Raw genomic sequence first — 25,183 nt, forward strand, 5'->3', positions numbered from 1 at the left:
AATACTGTGTAGTAATGTATGAAAGAAATTGCAGTGTATCCCCAGCCTTCAGCAGTTTATCACTGTGTTAACATAAGCTCTTCCACTCAGTGCCAACTGTTTGACATCTTTTTTATTTCAGGTGCTACTGTTTTTAATTATTATTATTATTATTATTAGCTGGGGTGAATAAACACTACAAAAGTCAATTAAACTGGAGCTGTATCGACACAAAAACACATCCCATTGTGCATAGGCAGTGCCAACTTATAAATGTGATAAAAGTGGCTTAAATATATCAGTTTCTAAAGGGAACCTTGTAGTGTTTAATCACCTTCATAAATATTTGATAGCAAATCATTTTTTATGAACACGAGTTTTCTTGTTTTGCTGTTTTTCTCTCTGGTGTTCAGAACTGTAGAATGTAATTCGATGATGTACGTCGGTGTGATTACGGAGGACGCTTTTATATTTGGATATTTGATTATCTGCTTCATATTTTCACTCGGCTTTGTGAAGTGTAGGTTTGGAAAATGTATGTTTCTAAGTGGCTTTTTCGAGGATGATGACGGGGGGGGGGTGGACGGGTTAAGAAGTCTAATTCAGGCGGATTTTATGATCGATTACTACTTTGCTCACGAATAAGCTTTAGATGCCTTGTTGATTAAAAGCGGTTTGTTTGATGAATCTTTCTGATTGTGCTGCAATCCAATTGCAATTGCAATTGCTAACACTGCGACCTCATTCATGGGTTGTTGTTTTTTTTGGAGGCTCCCAATAGACCTGGCAATAAGAATGACAGCAGTATTGGCCAGAGTTCTCCTCCTTCCCTGGTAAATAAATCTCCTCAGTCAAAATTGGCCAATGTGAGCTATAAACTGGAGGCAGAATGGATGGTGTTAATCAGACTCTCCTGGTACTTTTAACAGAACGAGTTGTGTTTTTTTTAGGACATTGGTGTTCTGTTTTAGCTGAAAGTATTAGCTGACACATAGATAATGCAAAAAAAAAATAAAACACCTTGATTTCAAACAATGATGGTTAATGTTTTATATCCTCAGACTCGTCCTCTTTTTTTGGAATCCGCCCCCGTCACTGCATCTCATGCTTGCTTTTCTCCCCTGGTGGAGGAGCAAAGATGAGATGCAAGAGCAGATACATTTATGGGATCTGTAAAGAACCACAAACCTCCAGAAACCTGATGTTGAAAGTAACTCTGTGGTTCTGTAAGCCCACCTTCAGACCCGGTATAGAAACATGTGTGTGTGTCTTGGAAAGAGAAAATGTTCTTTCTGTCTTTCTTCAATAGTTCTGTCTGGTTGAGCACCTTGTCCTCTCTGCAAAAAACCCCCACTGTGTTGCCACAGCACTTTGGCACTAACAGGTGGATTTGTAAAGTCACCACCATTAAAGAGCTCGGGCAACCTGTAATAAAACAAGAAAAAGAAAAAGATTCATTAACTCTAACTTGGAGCTCTTAATCATGACATGGTTCTCTTCCTGTTTCTTCTTACTGGGATGTAACTCCATGTGTCCTTCAGTTATCAGGGCTGTGAAGGGGGCGGACGACAACTTTGAAAAACAAAAAATGTTTTTGCTTTTTATTTGTTTTGCCATTAAAAAGATCATTGTGTAAGTGTACTATAAAGTACTTTTGAACCATGATTGAAATCATTAAAAAAAAAAAAAAAAAAAAAAAAAAACCTCCCTGTCCTTTCTGTGTTTATCTTACAGTGGATTCATTATTTCAAACATCTGAACAGACCTTGAAGGGGGTATTTGTACAGAAGTGACCACCAGTCTTGAATGGTTAATGGTTACTGAAATTGAAAACAAGGAGCTGTTCTATGACTCAGCAGCAGGAAGTGAAAGTGTGTCTCTCTGTTTTGCCTCCTCTCCTGTTGGGGAGAAAAATATGCACATTGACACGTCTTCATCTTCCTTTTCACTTTCAGTCTTGTATATTTTAACACATCCCTTATACAGACCTTTGTTTTCTCCTCCGTTTGGAAGGTTTTTCGAGAGGAGTAGTGAGGCCTTTTAAGTTCAGTAACGTTCAACATATTAGACCTCTGTGTTCCAAACCTGGGTGTCAAATCACTCATCTTCTACCGCTTTATCCTCCACATGAGGGCCATGGGAGTCGCTGGTGCCAATCCCAGCTGACATAGGACGAAAGATGGGGTACAATTATAAGTCAGTTGTACCACAGTGTCCACACATTGGTTTGCAGTGGGTGGTCTTCATGTGGTCAACATGTCAAAAGAAGACATTTGACATCTCTTTGGCAGCTCCTGTGATATCAGTGTCAGTGTGAGAGTGACAGCAGCCGGTGATTCATTCCCATAATCCCCGAAAAACCTTTTATTCATTTATCTGGAGTCATACAGGTCATGGCAGCGAGATTACTCCTCCCAAACCACTGTTCACGTTCCTTATCTCCTCCTGGTTTTCTTTAATTCAATTCACCTTTTACTCCGCTATCCTTTCTTTCTTCATCTCATGGTGCATACATCTCCAAATAGGCCCATGTCTGAAATAAACTGAAATAATGAAAAAGACAATAAGCAAACAACAGAATTTCAAAAAGAGGGAAACCAATGTCTACCATGTAGGTAGACATTGTATTTTTCATCAGAGGAGGCAAATAGATTTATAAACACATCCATCATTTCTGTCATTTCTTTGGTGGATTTATTTAATAATCATGGCTGCATCAATTGTTTGCCTTCGATTGTCTCCTAAGAAATTCACATGTGTATTTGTCTCCTAAGAATATGTATTGATTTCATATTCACAGTTCCCTCTGCATCTCAGGACGGAGGAACAGTTTCTACATCCATCAGAAATAAATAAAGAACAGACCCAGGTCAAATATTCAGATTGTGTTTCCTTACACTTGCAATATAAACACTGATTATAATGAAGTGAAACCTTTCAGGAAAGTTTATAAATTAGCTTTGAAAAATAAATCATTTGTTAAACTTTGTTGTTGAACAGGTTTTGTACACTCTCCATTATCATTTTCAGTTAGGTTTTTTTTTTTTAGGTAAGTGATAAACACAGTCATCTTAAGTTTGATCTCATATTTGCTCTATAGCCAGTGTTGTAGAAATACAAATACTTTGTTACTGTACTTATGTACAAAATTCACGTATCTGTCATTTACTTTATTTTTCTAGCAACTTTTACTACACTACATTTCTTCTATGTATCTTTGTTACTAGTTACTAAAAAATAAATACATTTACTTCTGGAACTTACAGTAGATGTCATATACCTATTTAAGTAATATAATAAAAAAGAAGGTGACTTCAACATCTGCCAAAGTCATTTTCTGGTAAGATACTTGTACTTTTACTCAAGTATCCCTTTAAGGTACTTTACACTGATAGATATCATATTATAGTGGCTACTATGAACCACATAATCGAAATGAATTTTCTCTTATCACCCGGATGTGAGCTGTGCTTAAAAAAGGACTGTATCTTTATTTTACAGAAAAAAACACAATGCAAGTATGAATTATAATTTAGGTAAACATGCATTTATTGTAATCAGTGTTTCTTATACAAACAAAAGCCTGTGGTTTCAGTGTAGTCGTGCAGCCTCTGTGCATCACATCCGTGTGGGCACGGAGTGTGATGGCAGTGCAAGGTTATGAGTGAGTGTCAGTATGTGAGTGCACGTCCATACACGCATACATACTGTACGTTTGCCGTGTGGATATACATAGAATGCATGTGTGGGCATGAACATGTTTATGAAGCAGGTGAAACATGTTTTATGCTCCGTTGTTTTTCTGCGTAGGCGTGTGTGTACGGCTGAGGTAAAGCCACTTCAGAGGACGTCAGTTAAATGTGAAGGATGTGACATTGTGTGCCACAAGGTTGGAGTGGCCGACCCCACTCTGTGATGGAGTGGCTTCACATCACACCTCCAATTGAGGTTTCTTTCTTCTTTTCTTTTCTTTTTTTTTGGCACATTTAGTTGGGTAGGTTACAAAGTACAGAAAAAGCAACCAGTGTTAGTCATCATTGGAAACAGGATAAGTGAATGCTGATACACAGTAGTCATTTTGACATTAACCAAGAATAATGTATATGTATATGTATATACATATACATATATATATAGTTATAGTTTATGTGATAACAGACAAAATTATCACACAAAATTATCTCCATCGAGTAATTATTTTTAGCGAATCATAGCAAATAACATTCCTTCTGGCTTCTGGAACTTGTCATTCTATATTGACCCAATGGAATAATAACAAGTTTATGTGTGCTGGGAAAAAAAACATGCAGAGGAAATTGGAGAACGTAAGTCTGATGTTTAGAGAGCTAAAACAAAACGGATGAGAGACAGACAGACAGAGAAGAGGAAAGAAACCAAAAGGCTAGACAGAAGAAGAAGAAGAAGAAGAAGAAGAGCAATCTGTGATAAGAAGAAAAGGAAACCAAGCAAGCAGGGAATAAATCTGTGAGAGCCAATATAAGGGAACTGAGAGTGACTTTGGATTTAATTTCCTGCCAGTGGAAGCAAGAACAATATCAAGATTTTCAGCATTTCACCGAGTCACTCTGGAGCTAAGTCGGTTCAGGCTGTTAACATTCATCACACCATTCCTTCATCTCTGTCGCTCCTCCACACAGACACACACAGACACACAGACACACAGACACACAGACACACACACACACACACACACACACACACACACACACACAAACACATAAATTTAGTAACATGTGCTCACACTAATGCTCACATACATACAGTCACTTCCACACAAACACGGTGTAATGGCACTAATGAGTCTGCATGACTAATACATCTTCAGTCCCTTCTTCAGATGAGTGCTTATTATGGCCTGTCAAGTAGATGAGTCAGTCCATGGCATGGTTACTGTGGTGATCAAAGCCTCCAGCACTATTCTTAAATGCCTGCCGTTTAAAATAAATTATTTTAACGCCTTAAACACAAAATGACACACATGCACGCACACACGTGCACGCACACACACCCACACACACACATTATATTAACCCACCTGACCTGCCTTACAGGAGAGATGCTACAATAAAATCCGCCTCACAGGACTCATTATTGATTAAAATGTAACAATATAAGTAATAATGTAAATGTCAAAGTCATAAGGAATACATAAATATTGTGCCTCAGCAGACTCCGGGTGATCTGTGAGCTGGATTTTTAGGGTAATTTGCTGCTCCTGATGTGAAGTTGTTTGGTTTTTCTGGCTCATTACATTGGACATCACAGAGCCTGCTGGTGTTGCAGCTTTGGTACATGACTAAATTGCTAACGCTGACTTTAAAAAAATAATAAAAATGTATTTAACTAAACTCACTTTTGAGACTATGAGACTCTGCCAAGCTCCAGTGACCAGAGCTGAATGTGCATGTGCAATCATAAGGTTCAGTGGTTGATTTCTTATTGTTATTGTGAATAATTATTGCAATTGCAAAATTAAAAAAAAAAACATTCCAAGACATTTATTTAGAATGTCATAGTGAAAATATGCATTGATTTAGAGGTCAGTAGTTTTGTTTTGCTGCTATCTTGGCTGTGTGTGACATCATGATTCTATTATATTCTATCATTACTCCCCACATAATACATGGTTAAGTTTGGCAGTGGATCAAACATTTATTAATAGTCATAACTTTTTGAGTGTCACACCCATTGGGAATGTCAATACTAGTAATTTGTTTCTGAGACAGTGTTTTATCAGTCAGTCAGTATCACCTTTCACCATGATCTCTAGGCTTCAAGTAGTCTGTGCAACCTTCCTCACACTCCTTCTACACTGAAGGATTATTTTTTTTCCCCACATACTATTTTGTTTATTGTTGGCTAGGATTTGCAAACAAACAATCAAAACAAAAACAAAAAAACAGAAACAAATTATGGACCCTAGCTATGACAAAAAAAATTATGTGCAACCATGGTTAGGTTTCCTCACACTGTATAATTGTTGGAGGGCTTGAGTGCAAACATTTACACTTTGTAAGAAACACATACAGTAGCTTCTGACTCCACTCACACTCTACACAGCAAACTCAAATATTTACCCTCAGCATCAGTTCAGGACAAAAAATGTGCTTTGTGCCAACATACTGTACATCAGACTTAGCAATGGTTGATATTTATCCATCCTACATAAGTCATTATTTTTTTGTTGTACTATTTATTGGTTTGTTTAATACTTTGAACAATTGATATGTTTATATGTTCTCCCTGTGTGTGCATGGGTTTCATCTGGGTTCTCCGGTTTCTTCCCCTAGTCTAACGACATGCAGATTTGGGGATTAGGCAAATCGTACACTCTAGAATGTGCATAGGTGTAAATGTGAGAATGAATGGTTGTTTGTCTCCATGTGGCCCTGTGATGGACTGTTTTACCCCCGCCCTTTGCCCTATCTCATCTGGGATGGGCACCAGTGCTCCTCATGTGGAGAATAAAGCAGTAGAAGATAAAGGAATGGATGTTGATGTGTTTGGATTACTGTATGCCAAATGTTGGGGGGATGATATGACACAATCAGAATCAGAATCATAATATCTTATTGATCCCCGGGGGGAAATTGTGTGTATCGCAGGTGCTCCTGACAGGACAAAGGTATAAATAGACTAAATAGTATAAACATACCTTTAAAAAGCATAGGAAAATACTAACATAATCTAACATAAATATAATAATACAGCAGAATATATGCAGCAGCAAGTAATTGAAATATGCATAGTAAATCGTCTGTTTATTGTGTCTTGAGATTGTGAAATGACACAATGAGTCTTTGGCTGATAACGTATGTAAATGTCATATGTTTGATATGCACCGATGCTCCTATACAAATACAGCTCCCAACGAATAAATAAAGTCATTTGAAGTGAATAGTGATCTAGCCCTAAGATGGCTGTATAGTGGCTAGCACTGTTGCCTCACAGCAGGAAGGTCTGGGTTCACAGCCACAGTCCAGAAACTAGTTGTTTGTCTCTATATGGTGGCCCTGTGATGGACTGGTGACCAGCTGGGATTGGCTTCAGCTCCCCATGACCCGCATGTGGAGAATTAAGTGGTAGACAATGAATGAATGAATGAATGAATGAATGAATGATGTGGAGGTGGTGCCAGTTGGATGGAGGAGGTGTTTCACCTGAGTGATGGGACTTGGTATGAGGCTGTCTTTCAACCTGGAAACCTGGTGCAAGTCCTCCAGATGGTAACAGTGGGATAATAGAGGTGGATTTCATCTTTTAGGATGTTGTCAGTACATTTGTCCTTCAGTTTGGACAAGGGGAATCCCTAAAGCACAACATGCTGATGTGTAACAAATAACAGCAATATTAGCTCAGTATGCTCTGTCTGTATGAGCTGGCACACAAACTGAATGCAGTTATAATTAGTTAAAAAAATATATATATACCACAGTAAAATATATGACCAAAATTATAAATGTTCATTACCAACCAAGTTTAAAAAGCACAGGATCCACCTATAAACAGAGCTGCAGTTTTAATGTGCACATTAGATTTACCACCTACTTGTATACAAACTGTGTTGTTTTTATTTTACTGTTTGTTGTTGTTGTTTTACACACACACACACACACACAATCTTTAATAGTACTAAAACATATGAAAGCCACTATCAGTTGCTGCAATAAAAAAAAAGAAAAAGTTCACTCAATCACAGCATGTCATTGGGGTTTACGTTGCGAAAGCTGTCAGCTGTCAGGTGACTGGTCATATGATCATGTAAGCGAAACCAAAAATCGAAGGCGGAACATTGCACAGCAAGAGAGTTTCATAGCAATTGTTTCCGTGTTCGCTTGTTAACTCTCTGACGCATATACTGTGTTATTGACCTTTCGTGGGCCGCAGAGAGTGAGTTTTATGTCATATAGGAAAAGAACGTGAAAGAATATGGACTCGTGGTATCTGCTTTACTGTCGACTTTAAAAAAACACAACAACGGAGAACTGACACTGCGCATGCGCCATTTAATTCCGCACTCTCAGTCACTCATCTTGAGTGGGGAAGTTGTAGCGTGGCTCTTCGGTAAAAGTTTGCAGGAGTAACAGCCAGAAAGGGACACAAGCACTAAACTCTGGTAAGTAGCTCACTTAAACAAGCTCCCTCACAACTATTAGTCTTCGTTCTGAAGACTCTGTTGTGATTTCGTCGTTGTTTAGCTTTCTGTTTCTTTGTGTTTACGGGCAGGTAAGCTAGTCCTGTGTGAGAAGATGAGACTGAGCGCTGCTGTCCTGCTCTGTGTCCTCCTGCTGTGGGTTGACGGGTCCCGGGGGGACACACCTGCTAACTGCACCTATGAGGAGCTGCTTGGGACATGGGTGTTCCAGGTGTCCAAAGGAGGACATGACAGAACAGTCAACTGCTCAGCGGAAGGTTAGTACAACCTCCCTTTGTTCCTCAGAGGTACAGACCACTTACTCACTCTCCACACCAAAGTCCATGGAGAGAACCAGCCATTTTACGTCACAGTTCACACGTGTTGTTGATTGCAGTTAGTAAGTTTCACCGTCTTGCTTTGTGACTTAATCATGGATAATATAGGAGAGGCAAAAATTCATTCACACACATTGTTGCTTTGTTCTTTGTGTATATTATCATTGTCATCGTAAGGCCTGTTTACCACTTAAGAAATGAAATAGCAGAGGACTGTTGTCCTATCATCACCTGAAGTTAATCATATATATGGTGTGATCCTCCTCCTCCTCCTCAGCTACAGGTGAGGCCACTGTGACAGTGACCCTGGAGAAACTGTCTGTAGCCACAGATGAGCTGGGGAACACGGGCTTCTTCACCATCATCTACAACCAGGGCTTTGAAGTGGTCATCAATGGCTACAAGTGGTTTGCCTTTTTCAAGGTAAAGGATCTATAGATGGTACATTTATTTGGGCTATAATTACAGGTATTCTTGGTAAAAATATATTATCTCATTGTTGCTCTCAGGTTTGGCCTGTGGTCCACATAAATGCTTACTTCAGACTATTTAAAACCATTATCTGGGTCACGTTCATTGCCTCATCCACTGCTCATCTTACTTGATTACTGTTTGCTTTATTACTATACAGCACTTTGGTCAACAATGTTGGTTTTAAATGTGTTTTCATCCACTGCTCATCTTACTTGATTACTGTTTGCTTTATTACTATACAGCACTTTGGTCAACAATGTTGGTTTTAAATGTGTTTTTATAAATAATTTGAATTGATTTGGATTTCCTCTCCATTAACCTGATATGTCCGTGTATCTAGCTGCATATCCTTGTGACACTAGATACATTCAAGGAACACTATCATTTGTTCCTTCTCCTCACTCACATGACACTGAAGGAAATGTTATGACTAGTCGGTCGTCAAACCCATGTCATGGTTTTGTCTGTTTTAACTTCCTTATTCACTGGACTTGGTTTAGCCTCGTAGAGGGCGAAGATTTTTATAGCTTTTGAGTTGTACAGGAACTCTAATAAAACCCATTGTTTGGTCTCAATAATGTAATGCAAATACACTTGACCTTTTTATTTACTAATGTGAGGTCTATTAACTTTCTCTCCATTTTTTTTAATTGTGACGTAATCTATGTGTCTCCCTAACCTTTCAGTATTCTGAGGAAGGCACTCAAGTAACCAGCTACTGTGACCAGACTTTGCCAGGATGGGTCCACGATGTCCTGGGAAACAACTGGGCCTGTTTTGTGGGGAAGAAAGTGAAAGCAGTGCCACCCCATAAAGATTTTAAACCACTTTATAGCACTGGGTATGAAAATGATGTTAGCTTTGTATAAAATGAACTGTAATGGTTAACACTACTGAAAAGTTAATAAGTCCTGGATTGGGATAGGGAAACTGGTTTGTACTCGTGTTGAAGTGGTGATATGGCAAAAATATCATATCACAACTTTTTAAAAAAAAATTGTTTTTAACTTTTGCTTTTTTTTTTTAGTTACTGAACAATGCAACCAATTAATGCCCCTATGCAAAAACTTAACCTTAAAAGAAAAAAATATAACAGAACATTTTGGCCAAAGAACATTTCTGAATAGGTTTTAGACAGTTTGAGCCAAGTACAATGGACATTTAGCAAGTATGTAAGTACACTCAGTCTCCGACTGATTTAAAATGGTCACAGGAATTTGAACACTGACTTTTTTGTTGTCTGTGTATGGGGCACACTAGCCCATTTATTTAAAAAAACAAACAAATAACCTCATGCACAATGTTCCTGCAGGCAGCTCCAGAAGCTTTTCAGAAACAACCCAGACTTCATCAATTCCATCAACTTGATTCAGAGTTCCTGGAAGGCTGCGCCCTACCCAGAGCATGAGATGTACACTCTACAGGAGCTGTACCACAGAGCAGGGGGGCCTGCCTCACGTATCCCAACGTGAGTTGATCACTATATCTCTAAAAAAAAAAAATGGAATGGGAAGTGTATGAAAATAATGTTTTAGATTCTCTAAATGTATAATCGGTCCCTTCATATTACTTTTAATGGATGTGTATGATAGAAATTACACATAAGTTTGAGATAAAGGCAACACAATTGAGCTCATGAATAAAATTCTCACATAATACTAGGGCTGACTAAGCTGGATCTACAGTACATTTATTTAACTACAATGGTTTGAGGTTTTCTGCACAACAGCCTTAAGTTTAGGCAAAATATATCATATAAAATACCTTTTTGTGATCTGATTCTTACTTTTGTAGGCGTGTTCGCCCCAAGCCTGTGAAAGCTGACATGGTCAAGTTGGCAGCTGGTCTACCTGAGCAATGGGACTGGAGAAATATAAATGGTGCTAACTTTGTAAGCCCTGTGCGAAACCAAGGTAAATACTCTGTTGCTGTCTTAAGCTGTGCTTCCAACAAGTGGTACAGTGCAGTTCAGTTTTGGCATGGTTCAGTCTGGAACTGTAAACCTGGAACCCAGCAGTTTTTTCCACTGCTGGGTGTGAAAGGCGTGACATTAATCCAGGCTGACAAACTGTCCTGCCAGTAAATCTAATGACGAGGAAGAACATGATACAGTAAACACTGCTGCACTCTGATTTTATTAATTAAAGAAACCCAAACATTTTTCAGTTTGAATGATGGCATGTGCATTAGATATTTTATTCATCCCATCCAAAAAAAACTATAAATAGACAGATTACTTTAATGTAATGAGAAAACAATGTAAACAATATTAATCAGAAAAGGCAGACAAAGCCAGACCTTTACACGCCAGCAGCTGTCCATATGGGCAGAGACTGAACAGTAGCTCACCAGCTTCTGTGCTTCCTTCTGGGCAGTTTGAGATTGGCTTTCTGCTCTGCTCCCATGTGTCTGCACATCCAAGTGTGTGAGTGGAGCGATAATGCATGCTGAGTGTCTATGAGGGCCTCTGCAGAGCTGGGTTTAAGGGTCTGGAGAGAGCCGTAGTGTTTCAGCAGAAGCCCTCTAGTGCAGAGAAAAATGGTAGGATTGAGGGTAAATTTCCGTGCTAAATTTGAAGGGGATATGCGTGTGTGTGGTCTTGGAACGCTCCAGCGATTGTGTTGTCAAACCTGACGGGTGTTTGCAAGTACATTTTGTTTTCCAGAATCATTTCACAGACTGATTAAATCACAGATTATAAAATATTATTATAGCCCAATTGTCCCACTAACACAGATCTCTCAGCTAAATGAATAACTGTTGTACCTTCTTAATTCAGTCTGGGACCCAAATATAGTTGAATCATTATTAAAATTAAACCATGTAGCAAATCCCCACAGTATTAGAAACACCATTTAATACAATGAAATCTAGTCCAAGGCTACTTCTAGTTACAGAAATAGTCGACTCAGTGGAAAAACAAACAAGTTTCACAAAGGTTGGGTATATTTGACAGCAGCTGTGGTGCACCGCAGCGTTTATCACACTAATGTCGATCTCCGTCTTGTGTCAGAATCATGTGGCAGCTGCTACTCCTTTGCCTCCATGGGAATGCTCGAAGCTCGCATCCGAATCCTCACCAACAACAGTGAGACTCCCATTCTCAGCCCGCAGCAAGTGGTCTCTTGCTCTGAATATTCTCAAGGTAAAAATCCATCTTGCTTTCTGACCATTGACAACATTTGACGCCAAATACTGTCATTGATATATGTAACTTGAATAAGTCAATATTACACAGATCTACCACAATAGTACAACCAGTTATTGTATTTAATGTTAGTTTTGTTTGGAATGCGCCTCCTTTTTCAATAACCTGCCTGACCCAGGAAGATTGAATTGTTTGTACTTGTTTAACCCAACGCAGAGATATGAATAGATGCAGTCTGACCATTCTCCAACATTGACACAGGGCTATTGAGATGAGTCCCTTTTTAAAATGCCCTGATTTAGAGCATTTTCACTCCCATTATTGTAAAGAGCCCTGAAGCACCATTTAATTTTTGTCATCTGGGACTTCTCCCTGTAACCTCCAAAAATATCTCAAACCAGATCCAACATTAATCTCTTCTCTTTAAGGTTGTGATGGTGGGTTCCCTTACCTGATTGGAAAGTATGTACAGGATTTCGGCTTAGTGGACGAGTCATGCTTTCCATACGTTGGAAGAGACACCCCCTGTGGCATCTCTCAAGCGTGCAGCCGTGTTTACGCGGCGGAATACAACTATGTCGGGGGATTCTATGGCGGATGTAGTGAGATGGCTATGATGTTGGAACTGGTAAAGAATGGACCCATGGGAGTGGCCTTTGAGGTAAAACAACATTACATATATTAAGCATACAGTAATAGAAGTCACATTCAATAACATCTGTTGAACTTTTGGCACAAATGTTCACTTGGCACTGATCGTGAGGGTCACTGATATGGTCCTTTCCTCCCTGCTATGTATGATAGGCTGTTTTTTGATGGTTAAATGCCTTTGCCCCCCTCAAATGTGTTTGTACCCTCTACTCAAAAGTCAACATTATTTATTTTACTCTTAAGTCATGTGAGTTTAATCACTCACTGTGCCGCCTGTCTGTGATGCCTGCTGTGCCTCCTCACTTGGATGGAAGGGTGGAGCTAACAGCTAAGTGAACGGGTGAAGAACCTACTTCCACATGCCACTTTTCAGATGCTTTGCCATTGTGCTTGTTTAGCTCGCTTGCGTCCTCAAATTTTCATAGCAAAACATCACTGCTGGACCCCACAGTATAGCCTTAAAATGGCCTGAGCTCCAGATTTTGGCAGCCCTGTGACATATAGTAGCAAAAGACATCACTGACAGCAGCTTTAAGTAACTCTGTAATGGAACGGTAGATTGTGACCATATATATTTCTTTTCCATTCCCATTTCTTCGCCAGGTCTACCCTGATTTCATGCACTATAAAAAGGGCATCTACCACCACACAGGCATCGCAGACATCTACAATCCCTTCGAGCTGACGAACCATGCCGTGCTGTTGGTGGGATACGGCCGCTGCCACGTGACTGGACAGAAGTACTGGATTGTCAAGAACAGCTGGGGCACAAGCTGGGGCGAAGATGGCTACTTCCGCATCCGCCGGGGAAGTGATGAGTGTGCTATTGAGAGCATCGCAGTGGCAGCCAGCCCCATCCCTAAACTGTAGCTGGGTGGGAGGGCCATACTGATGAAGAGTCTCAATAGAGCAACTTATTCTCCATGTAGCTTACCTGATTTCAATGTGTGCTTGAGGAAAATTCAAAGCAGAAATCTGTAACTTTGTCACTGCCCTATGCCTTTGTTCAGCAAATAATGATCTCAAATGAAAATCTAAAGTAGCACGTTTCTGATTTAATGACGTTCTTAAAAGCAAGTAGGGGTACAGTGTAACCTTACAACAAGCAAAAATGCAAACATCAGATCTTGTGATATGGGTAATTTGGCACATACCTGTTGGCTCCTTTTTGTTTTCTTTCAGTGATTAGCCGCCAACGAGTTTTAATCGGTTTAATCCAAGCTGAAGCTGCCACCACAAATCATAGACTAGTAGTTTGGTACATACTGTGAGACATGACTTTTAATTGTAAAGTACAGTATAAAGGGACTTCTAAATATAAGGTTCGGAATGTGTGTTCAGGTGCAGCACCTTGGTTCTTTGTCTCAGGGAAAAACAGTGCACAATTGTAATGTCATGTCCTTTCATCAAATTACCATCATGTTTCTTTGTGAGGTAAACTGTAAAAGTTCCTTGTGGAACATTTAAAAAAAAAAAAAAAGGGATTTCTTAATTGACAAAGTGAATTATCTGGCTGCTCTGCCTCCCAATGAACTGTCTGTTTTAATGAAAGCATTTTGAAATTTTGTTTGAATTGAATAAAAAGTATCAGAAATATTTGGTTTTGCTTGTTTGAAAGAAGACCTTTACATGATTTAATGTATGTGTGTAATTTTTTGTCGTTGGTTTATCCCAACTCGGTTCAATAGGGTCCTCTGCACCTTTTAATAAATCATCAACGTTGTGGAGGCAACATCAGCTGCTGCCCACCAGTGTCGGTGTATATATTCACATTTTACATTTACATTCTGTTAATTTTGTGTGTGTGTATGTATACTCTCCTTTCTCTTGTTTCCTAAGGTGGCAAAAGACTTGAGTCCTGGGGGAGCTGCCCTTCTAAGCACTGGTCACAGGCCATGGAGTCTGAAGAAGGGTGGAATCAAAAAAAGCCGTTCTTTATTATTTTAGTGGCTTTGTTTGATAAGTTTAAGTATGTTTTTAATTCAGTACTTTTTGATACATTAGGTTTAAGTATATTAAATTTTGTCCAGGCCATTGGTATATATCCCGCGGTGTCATTATTAATCCAGTTCTTTTTGCCAGTCATACATTGTAGAATTCTAAGTTGATTGTTCTTTAGTTTACCTTTCTTGTTGTTTGGCTCCTAACGTTTGCTTACTTTCTAGTTACTTTAGTTCTTTACTTTTTAAATTATTGTCATTTTACACCATTGCCCACTAATGACGGCTATTTTACTAGTTTACTTTAATCTGAATTAAACTAATTTGCAGGTTTTCTTTTTTTCCCACACAAAACAGAGGCAACATCATACAAAGTAGAATTTCAGCATAATGTTAATGAATGTCTGTCTTTCAGTTTACGCACAGTCCTCTTTACTCCCCTGCGTCACAAGGTCCACGCGTCTGTGATCCACTTCCCTCTGTGGACAGGGGCGTACCTCCCCTTCCCATTACACGCTCTATACACTTCCCTCCGTTCTGTCCTGTGCTTCTTCTCCTTTTTCATCCCTCTCTTCTCTCCTTTTACAGTGGGTTCATGCACAGCTCTCGCCCTCCTCGGTCGCCATGCAAAAGGAGCACCTCTATAAGATTCTTGTAATTGGGGACCTCGGTGTCGGTAAGACCAGCATCATCAAGCGCTATGTCCATCACAACTTCAGCCCCAACTACAGAGCCACCATCGGGGTGGATTTCGCCCTCAAAGTCCTCAACTGGGACCAGGAGACGGTGCGTCTGCAGCTGTGGGACATCGCAGGTACTGTCCAACTTTTACGCACGGTTCACATGGATAAACTGATAAAACACGAGAGCTAACAAATGGAAGGAATGTCATTTGTTGACAAAAACGAAAGTGGTGGGTCTGTGTCTAACTTTGGTGTGACTCAAACTTTACTCGTGTTTTCTGAGTCAAGGCCTAGAAAACTATTTTATATGATGTTTAAAAAGGATAAATACATTTGAAATGAAATAAGGTTTTTCTTTTTTTTCCTTTTTTTTTATTAAACTGAGAATCGGCACTAGTGGTTGAAAATTAAATGAATACACTTTGTAGAAAATGTTAGTGGAAATGCATCTTTCATAATCATGCAGTAGGGTGCTTCCTATAAAAATCAGTTTCCAATGGTTATTAAATGAAATTTTAGATGAGAAACAATGATTCATCAAATAATTATCATAGTCCCACTGTTTAAAAGGGACCAGTCACTTTTTTATTTTCAAGCCTCACACACACTTGACTCGACTTTTGAGAGGTTGAGGTCAGAATAAAAAGGCTGTGATCCAGAATATGTGCACTTTAACTCTTTTGTCAAGTGTTTTCTGACGACGATGATGATGATGATGTCGAAAGTTATCCAGGGTTAACATTCCTCATATGTACCAGCTGACCTATAAGCACTTAACATTGTTTAGCCACACATTTCTACAGTTACATGCTTCAAATTATTTACACTCCCAAGGGAAACACGCCATAATTGAGGGTATGAATACTGTATGCGTATATATTGTTTTAAATAAAACCAGCTACTAAATCCATGTACCGTAATCATTTAGACAAGCCTTATGTTTCATGTTGAGAACCACATGACCTTATGAGAAATCATCATAACGCCACATGATAAAGCAGCATCCTGACGCATTAACATTGCTTTTAGTGTAAACCCTTGTATCACTGGTCGTACTGTGTGTAAGTAAGAGCTGAAAAAGGAGTACAAGGAATGACATTTACACCACAATTGCATACCCGTCATACTGTATATTTACAGCATAATGAATGTATACACAAACAGAGATTCAGTCTTTTACCTCTTCTAACTCTGTGACCTTCATCTATGCGATACCTCTGTTTTTTTATAGGTTTCATTCTGTTAATCGCATCGGAGGAGTGAAAGGGTCTGTTTTAATTAGAAGATAGAAAATGTGTGAATGAGAAATTCTCTTTTCTTTTTGAGTGGAATGCTTGTGGCGAACGCAGAGAACGAGCGATAACGCCGCCTGTGATGCTGTTGGGTAAAATAACAAAGCTAACAGCCACAGCAGTCTGGTCTCACATGAGTGTCGGCTGAGGTTTAGAAGAATTCTCTGACCTGCTGCTCTCTCCCCTCCTGTGCTCCTTCTCCAATAAGCACCAGCAGTCATGTGTTTCAAGCTCATGTGAGGGAGATTTGAGTCCCAGGCTCCTGTATACAGAAAGCTTCTATTGTAATCTAAGGATGAGTATCACCCCAAGAGAAAAGTGCCATAGGTCTTTTACTGTATTACTGTCACGTGACTTGCTCGAGTCTGACTTAAGTCGCAAATTTGAGGGACTTGAGACTTCCTTGACTGACGTTGGTAAAAGACTCAACTTGACTTAGACTTGACATTCATGACTTCACATTCGACTTAGACTTGAGTAAAATGACTAATGGAATATTTTCATTTTCTCAAATATTGAAATACAAGGAAAACATTGGGTGTCTGATGTTGCGGCCTTGCGTACAAACCTGGCAACCAAGCAACACCTCTAAGTGAACCACAAAGGAACTTAAGACTGGTTAACCTGGTTGCTATTTTAATTTAACGCTAGTTAACGTCTTGGTGGGTCAAAAGTTGGTTATGATAAGTGCACAAAACGTGCCATGTTTTTTAGCCAGATATGTGATATTGATTTCCATGGTTTAATGTAGGTCTAATGTCAGTATTCTTTACATTTTAGGCGCTGCAATTTTATTTATTTTAAATTTCGAAACAATTCAGTTGTATGGGACCATGAAGCAGTCCTTGCCGTTTCTGTCACACTGTAAAGCTCTTATCCGTTCTTTTTTTAGCATATTTAAATGTGGGAAATCTTCTATATTCATACGACTTGACTTGTTACTTGCTTGATTTAAAGCAGGGACTTGACTTGACTTGCTTGATTCTTGCAAGAATGACTTCAGACATGCTTGAGCCTCTGAGGTTAAGACTTGAGACTTGCATATGTGTGACTTACTCCCATCGCTGGGCCTGAAACTACACAGCAGACCCTGGGCTTAACTACACTTTGGCTCTGTCCTTTTAAGTGTCAAACATGCTCAAAATGACATGTGAATATCAAATAAACAAATATTAAACATGTTGGAGTATTGGACGCTGGACTGACATTTTCTCATGACAGAGATGTAACAAATCACTTGCTGTTTCTACACATTTCCCAAGACAAATAACATCCTCTCTCTGTCTATTTTTATCTGCCATTTCTCTGTGGCCTGCACTGACACAGTGACAGGTTTAGCCGAACAGAAGATATGTGAGAGATGGGTTGAGGGTTGTCCGGCTTTTTGACATCACATAGATATACAGTATATGTTGCGCTGCTGGAGTCTGCTGCTGCAGAGCATTCGATTCTATGTATAAATCAGTTCAGCAAGGGAGTCTTGCATAAACACGCATAGTCTATCAAAGTCAGTTCTCACACTGGTGAAAGTGGACGAGTCTGACTCTCAAAATAGTCATGGCACAAATTTCCATGCAACAACTGGTTGTGTGTTCGTGTTTCATATCATACAAGTGGTTTCCCTGTTCTTTATCTTATCCTATTGTTGCTCATGCGCATGCTTGCTTATTGTGTAATTGACTAATTGGCTTACTCAGAGAGTTAGAAACAGTATTTCACTTGGTGTGTGGCACAAAATAATGACTAACTACTGCCCTTGTGATGTTGTATGTCCTTGAACAAGACACACTTCCTCCCCGGTGTTCTGCAGCTGATCATGTGCCCTCATCCATCTGTGCACTGTGTGCAGGAGAGCAGGCGAATAGTGAATGTACTTACGGGCTTCAGCACAGACACACGTAAATCAATTTTCACTCCTCTGTCCCTCTTTGCTGCTGCACTGGCTGCTTTCAGAAGGACCAGCATAGGTATCTGGTTAGGCTAAGAAAAAAAGTCAGGCGACAGTGTCATTGTCTTACGAGCAAGACAGGAAACAGCCATTGTCCTCACTTCCTTTTTGGTTTACATGTTTTTTGGTCCTCACAAAGATATACTGTATGTACACACACACACATACACACTAAAGATACATCTCTCCTCAAAATGAAAACCAATGAAAATGTAACGGTGTGAATCAATAAATGTATGATATTTGTGTCCGTGTGTGTGTGTGTGTGTATCTTTGTTTGTGCGTGTCTTCCAGGTCAGGAGAGGTTTGGCAACATGACCCGTGTGTACTACCGCGAGGCCATGGGCGCCTTCATTGTGTTCGATGCCACAAGGCCCGCCTCCTTTGAGGCTGTGGCAAAATGGAAGGAGGACTTGGATTCCAAACTGACACTTGCCAATGGGAAAAATGTGGCCACTGTGCTCTTGGCTAATAAATGTGACCAAGGCCGGGACGTGCTCACTAATAACGGAATAAAGATGGAGCAGTTCTGCCAGGACAATGGCTTTGTGGGGTGGTTTGAGACATCGGCAAAGGTGAGAGTGTTTAGACAAACGCATACACGCACACACTCACTTTAGCCTTTCGACGGGAACTCTGAGGTTCAATCTCCTGAGTCAGCAGGTGTGTCTGACCCAACACTTGATTCCCTTGTAGTATGACAACACCGTTGTAACCTTGTTATTACTGTATGCTGCAGATGCTGCAGGATCAGAACAAAGTAAATCTCTTGAAACAAAGTAAAACAAAGAAAACGGCTGAACAAAGTTACTGTAAAGTGCAGTGAAACTCACGACTCACTGAAATGTAGTGAGTGACTTCTGACTGTGAAATGACACACCAGCACAAGCCCCGATTACAGCAGCCAATGTTATGCAGGAATTTCACAGTTGGATGACTAGAAAAAAAAAAAAAAAAGAGGCTGAGACGTGCACAGAGTCACACACAAGCTCACGTGCAAACTTTTAATACAGTGCAAAAGTTTAAACAATCGTTCAAACAGTTAAACAGGTTTGGTTTCTCAGAGGATTTTCTCACCAAAGAGTACTTTTAATTTCTAAAGATACTTGAGTCTGTGCTGATGAGGATTCACGCTGTTGAAAGTGAAGTAATTGAGACGCTTTAAAAAGCAACACAACCAGTCATGCATCTCTTGAAAAATTATAGACGGTCACACGCAGTCAGAGCAGGCATGTGATGAAATAGTTGCACCAGTAAGCCGGTCGGTGTCTGTTATGTAGTAAACAATCCAGTTCTCTGCTCATGATTTGTAACTTTTCTAAAATCTGTGGTGTATCATCGAATGCGTCACACTGGATGTGCTCTATATGCACATGGATGCACGAGAGAGAGCGGGAGAGGGAGGGAAGGAGGGAGAGAGGGAGGGAGGGGGCTTATTTTTGTTGTTATCTCATTATCTTTTTACTCCCCAGATGCAGAGCAGTAAGGATGATAGATCACGATCATTTCAGATGGCACCGTGTCGCATACTACTGAGAGAACGTTTGTCATCAACAATTGTTGCTCCTTCTCTCCTCTTGTGAAACTCATTTAAACACTTAGTCTTTCTTGCCGACTTAGCTTTCAGCTCTAAATCCTCTAAATAGTTGCTGTCTAATCTCGGGCTGCTGTCGAGAATGGACCGTTTGTAATTGTGCTTTATTGTGACAGCCAGGAGAGGTTTGTAAATAAAGAAAGACAGTTGTTTTTTTTCCCTGCATGCAGCTCTGTGATGTCTTGTGCAGTCATTTCATACATAAGCCAATTTGTGTTTGACAAATACTTTAAAACTACGCAGAATTCGCCTTAGGCCCCTTTTCCACTAGCGTGCGGTTATTTTGCGTTTCCATTAGCGACAGTACCTCGTACCTGGTTCTTGCTTACTTAGTACCTGCTCTGTCGAGGTTCAAAACGAGCTGAGATGATGCCATGAGTGACGTCGTCAGACTGTCGGCCACTGATTGGTCAGAGTGCCATCACAGGAAGAGTGGAACTGTAGATCAGATAAAAAAACAATCCTAAAAAACGTGGGTTAATCTCCAACAATCACCACGGAAATGTTTGTTAAATCCTCATCATTTCACAGAGGAGTGTGGTGTATTTAGCGACAGCACTGCTGAACGCGGCGAGTTGCCTTAGTTGCATGTCTAACCCATCTTGACATTCTGCTTGATGTCTATATTCAAGTAGAAGTAAAGCATATCATCCTCAAAAGAACAGTAGATAATACTAATAATGAAAAATGAAAAAAACCAGCATGCACTAAAATATATATACACAGGAAAAACATTTGTTTGTTGAATATACTTAAAAGAATATTATATTATATTTATTTTCTGTCCTCTTAACTTCAACTCCAGCCAATTAATGCACATTTTCATTTAAATAATTAATAAAAATTTAAAGGATTGAATAATTGACTTTGAAAAAAACCTTTTTTTTTATTGTGGCCCCACAGCTCAGTCCGAGTGATTTAAGTGCTGATGTTCTGAAGAGCAGTGCTGCTTTGCTTGTTCTTGAGTTCCGTTGTTCAGGTGGGACCTGTTTCCACCTCTTTATTTTGATCACATTGTTTGTCTCTTCAGTAACTTTGTCACTGACGGCTCCTGTGAACAAACTCCATTTTCATTGCTGCCGACTGCTACTTTATTCTTCCACTTAGTCTTGTCACGATCCATTAGACTCGCCTGCGTTCGTTTTCTCCCTCTTATGAACGCGTTTGCATTAATCCATTTTCCTTATTGTTTTTCTTTCTATTTATTTATTCTTTTACTTTCCCCTCTCTTCAGGAAAACATCAACATCGATGAAGCAGCCAACTGTTTGGTGAAACACATCATTGCCAGTGAGAAAGACATGCTCCAATCAGAGGTCCCCGACACTGTCACCCCTCAGTTAGAGAAGGACAAAGGTGGGACATGCTCCTCCTGCTTCAGATCTCAGTAACAACTCTGGACAATTTGGATGTCCCTTTTGTATCTCAGTACACACAAAGTCCAGTTTGTCTGTAAGCGAGAGACAGAGGCTGATTTTGTAGAAGAAGGTATGGCTGCCAACTCTCTTCCTCTCTGGCAGCTCAAGAGATGTGTGTGTGTGTGTGTGTGTGTGTTGGGGGGTGAGATGCAGCTGGCTCGAAAGAATGGATGGATTGGATCAGCGAGGAAGACAGAAAGGAAGATGGATGCAGCTGTGTGCACTTGTGAAAGTCAAGGTCGTGCTCTCACTGACTTCAAACATTGACACTACCATTTGGGTTACCATGGTGACACATGTAATGAGTACTTGCACTGAAATATTGCAGAAAATCACAGTATAGCTTTACTAAATGAAAGAAATCTCTCTATTTATAAAGCTGCCTCGTTTCCTCCCTCCTTTTTTCCTATACTTGTTTCTTTATCACTTTCTTCAGCGCCTCTCCTCTTTCAGTCTCTAGATCACTCTTCTTTTCCTGTCTTCCTTGTTTCTCTTCAGCCCCTCCCTAACAGCATCTTCAGTTTTTTATGTCAATTTGACCTAATAAACTGACATAAAACTAAATCTTCTGTCCAGATTATCAATAGCAATTCATCCTGAGCCCTCACAGAACTACAGTTATACTGCATTATGTTGTATATTTACCCTCATCTTCATTTTATTTCACCTGGTCATTTTTATGGCACTGTTCTTTATGGGCCAGTCCCTTTTTCTCCATTTTTCGGCTACAACTGGTTCACTCTATATTCTATAATGTAATGTCTCCTTATATTATATAACCCATTTTATTTAATGCCACTTTATGGCAGTGTATTCACAGTTATATGAAAAAACATTGTGCATCCAAGAATTATATGTTAGAGCCAGGACAATGTCTATTTTTCCATTTCAATAAATGGTTTTATATGAAATGTGTATCTCACAATTTGTAATTATGGCTTAAATGCAAAAATACTGTATATACACAAATATATGCAATGTATATACTTTAAAATGAGCGATTAAGTAACTAAAGATGGCTCCAGTTTTCGACATATTCATAATAAAAATAATGACTGACTGTGTACCCGCATGTATTTTCATGTTTGTTTTTAAAGGCTCTTCATACATAATGACTGGGTGAAGGTCAAAGCATTAAACACAACTCCTTACCTTTTATGTTTCGACATTTTAGCATCAGCTAGAGGTCATTTGTTGTCACGGTTGCAATAAATCCTGCTGAGTTTATGTCGATGACCATGGATTATAGAAACTGTGTGTACTTTGTTGACATTGATGCAGTTTTACATGCATCCATCCATTACAACCAATTTGATGGTATTTCAATTTTCCTGTATGGATAATTGAAAGGATTTTCCATACTACTGTGTATCACTTTTTCAAAAAAAATATTATTCTGTGGAACTGTTCCTCACTTATGTCTTTTTCAGGACTAAAAACTGAACCTTTATGACCTGTCATGTGACTACAGCCTAGCAGCACACAGCCTTTCTTAAACATCATGCATACAGTATGTAACGTAGAGCACTGCTGGCCTTGCATTGTATTTAAAAGAGACACTTTCAAAAGCATTAGGGTCACCACACACTGATATTAATGATAATTTCTTTCAGACTATAAGAGTTTTAATTCAGATCTTTAAGCTGCCCAGCTTCAACAAGACTTTTCCCATTATTTGTCACCATTCACAATTAAACGATGAAATAAAAACAATGGGAAAGTTTAGATCAAGGCCAAATAAAGATGATGTGCCAGTTTAGCCTTCTAAAATCCTGCCACTAAAATTGATTTTCGCCGTTAGTTCATTTAATATTTCAATATACTGTTTGTTCTGTAATAAAAAAAATCTCGTTCTGTTAATTAACATTTGTCAGTGTTTCAGCCGTGGCCCTTTCTCCTGCATCAGAGTAATTATCGTCCTCTAAAGAGATCATTTTGTGCCTTGTTTAACACTGTGGTTTGTTTTCATCCACAGAAGACACAATTGACTTTGTAGCAGAGAGTCTGATTTACAGTGGCATGGTGTCACGGTAATTTGTAATAATTGGATCTGAGTTACGGCATCAACGTAAAAGGGAGAAAGGTGAGAGGTTATGCACATTGTGTGTGTGTGTGTGTGCAAAAACAAGTCTGTTCAGACACACACACACACACACACACACACACAGAGGATTTCACAGATTTACTCCTGTTCTCTGCTCGTCTCTGAGGCAACAAGCTGCAAAAAAACCTTACAGCCACTACCTTTGTAGTTCTCCTTAATTTTTTCCTTTTCTTTTTTCTTATCTGTCACAGACAGACAGAAAAAGAAAGAGATAGAGGAACCGTAACAAGGGACTATAATCACGAGACTTCTCAGTCATACCAGATAAAGTATAAAGAAAGAAAAAAAAGTTGCATGTGATTTCAGGATGACTTAAAGTCATTCTTTCTCCCTCTTTCTCTCACACGGACATTAACACACTTAAATACCATGAGTACACATAAGTACCTTACATGTCAGTGCCAACACTTTGGTCTTCAAGCGAAGAGGGCAATTAATGGTGCAAAAGAGCTTTGTTATATAATAACAATAATTTATATAAAACGAACATGTAAATGATAACAACAGTGATAATCAGTGTGAAAAAAGCACTTTTGTCAAGAAAACACAGGCATTGATCTCAAAAGTAGAGAGGCACTATATATTTTGAGTGAAGTGTTGGACATAAAGGATGTGGCAGGTGGACTGTGGCTGTGAATTAAACAAAGAAAGAGCCGAAGAATCGAAAGCACATCCCAGGGGAGACTCTGAATGAAAGAGAGTAACGACTGCACCTCCATGTCTGATCGATAAGAGTGGGTTTTCATCTGTGTGTGGATACTAACCTCATGGAGTCATGGAGTGTGTGTGTGTGTGTGTGTGTCTTTGCTTGGGTTTCAATGAAAAAGAAAAAGAAGAAAACATTGTTTCAACAGAGGGCGGTGCGTACACCCATTGAATAACACATTAGCCTCATCTGAGCCTCGATGGTTGTGATGATGGGATCACTCTGTTTTCGTGTGTGTATTCATATCTTTCATACATCTATGAGGACTCTAAAATATGTCATCAAAGTATTTGAAGAGGATGTGGAACCATGCAAGATAAACACAGTTCCGTCTCTGTCATGTAACATGCTCACAAGCTGGTGAAACCTCAACCAGCCCCTGACTTTCTAGCCCTGGAAAAGGTTTTTTCCTTTCTTTTTTTGTCTGAATCACAAAAAAACCTCCTGCTGGCAGAGCTAAAGTGAGCCACAGTCTCTTTGTGTTCCCACAGTGTACTTGTACCAAACACAGAATGTGCCAAAGAACACAACATTGTTTATTTGACATATTGCAGCGTGAAGGTTAAAAAAAAATAAAAAATAAATAGTGAGGACCATCACAGAGTGATGGTAAGGCTTTTTTAAACTTGCATCAGGATTTAGCTTTTGTAATTTCTTGTTGTTACTGCTCCATCCTCCTGCTCAGTATATTGGTGATTATAAAGACAAGTGTGTAGATATATATAGTATATAGATACTTTCCCATTTTTCACAT

General features: G+C 39.4%; 2 protein-coding genes across 3 annotated transcripts; both read left to right on the forward strand.

Annotated features, from left to right (window-relative positions):
- Nucleotides 1–7,799: 7,799 nt before the first annotated feature.
- Nucleotides 7,800–14,341, forward strand: ctsc (cathepsin C). The gene is made up of 9 exons (XM_058634929.1): nt 7,800–8,116; nt 8,227–8,412; nt 8,750–8,895; nt 9,633–9,787; nt 10,259–10,414; nt 10,741–10,859; nt 11,960–12,091; nt 12,523–12,755; nt 13,349–14,341. Exons 2-9 carry the CDS (start codon nt 8,250–8,252, stop codon nt 13,613–13,615), a joined length of 1,371 nt encoding a protein of 456 aa, XP_058490912.1. The 5' UTR covers nt 7,800–8,116; nt 8,227–8,249; the 3' UTR covers nt 13,616–14,341.
- A 252-nt stretch (nt 14,342–14,593) lies between these two features.
- Nucleotides 14,594–22,683, forward strand: rab38a (RAB38a, member RAS oncogene family). Of its 2 annotated transcripts, none has more exons than XM_058633178.1 (3): nt 14,594–15,499; nt 18,903–19,183; nt 21,106–21,419. In XM_058633178.1, the coding sequence occupies exons 1-3, from the start codon at nt 15,310–15,312 to the stop codon at nt 21,307–21,309; spliced, it is 675 nt and encodes a 224-aa protein (XP_058489161.1). In that variant the 5' UTR covers nt 14,594–15,309; the 3' UTR covers nt 21,310–21,419. The 2 variants fall into 2 exon arrangements, with proteins under 2 accessions (XP_058489161.1, XP_058489162.1); XM_058633179.1 differs by lacking the exon at nt 21,106–21,419 and adding an exon at nt 21,437–22,683 and having other exon boundaries at nt 14,607–15,499.
- The last annotated feature ends 2,500 nt before the right edge of the window (nt 22,684–25,183 follow it).

Source organism: Solea solea, chromosome 7 (genome assembly GCF_958295425.1).
Source record: "Solea solea chromosome 7, fSolSol10.1, whole genome shotgun sequence".
NCBI lineage: Eukaryota > Metazoa > Chordata > Actinopteri > Pleuronectiformes > Soleidae > Solea > Solea solea.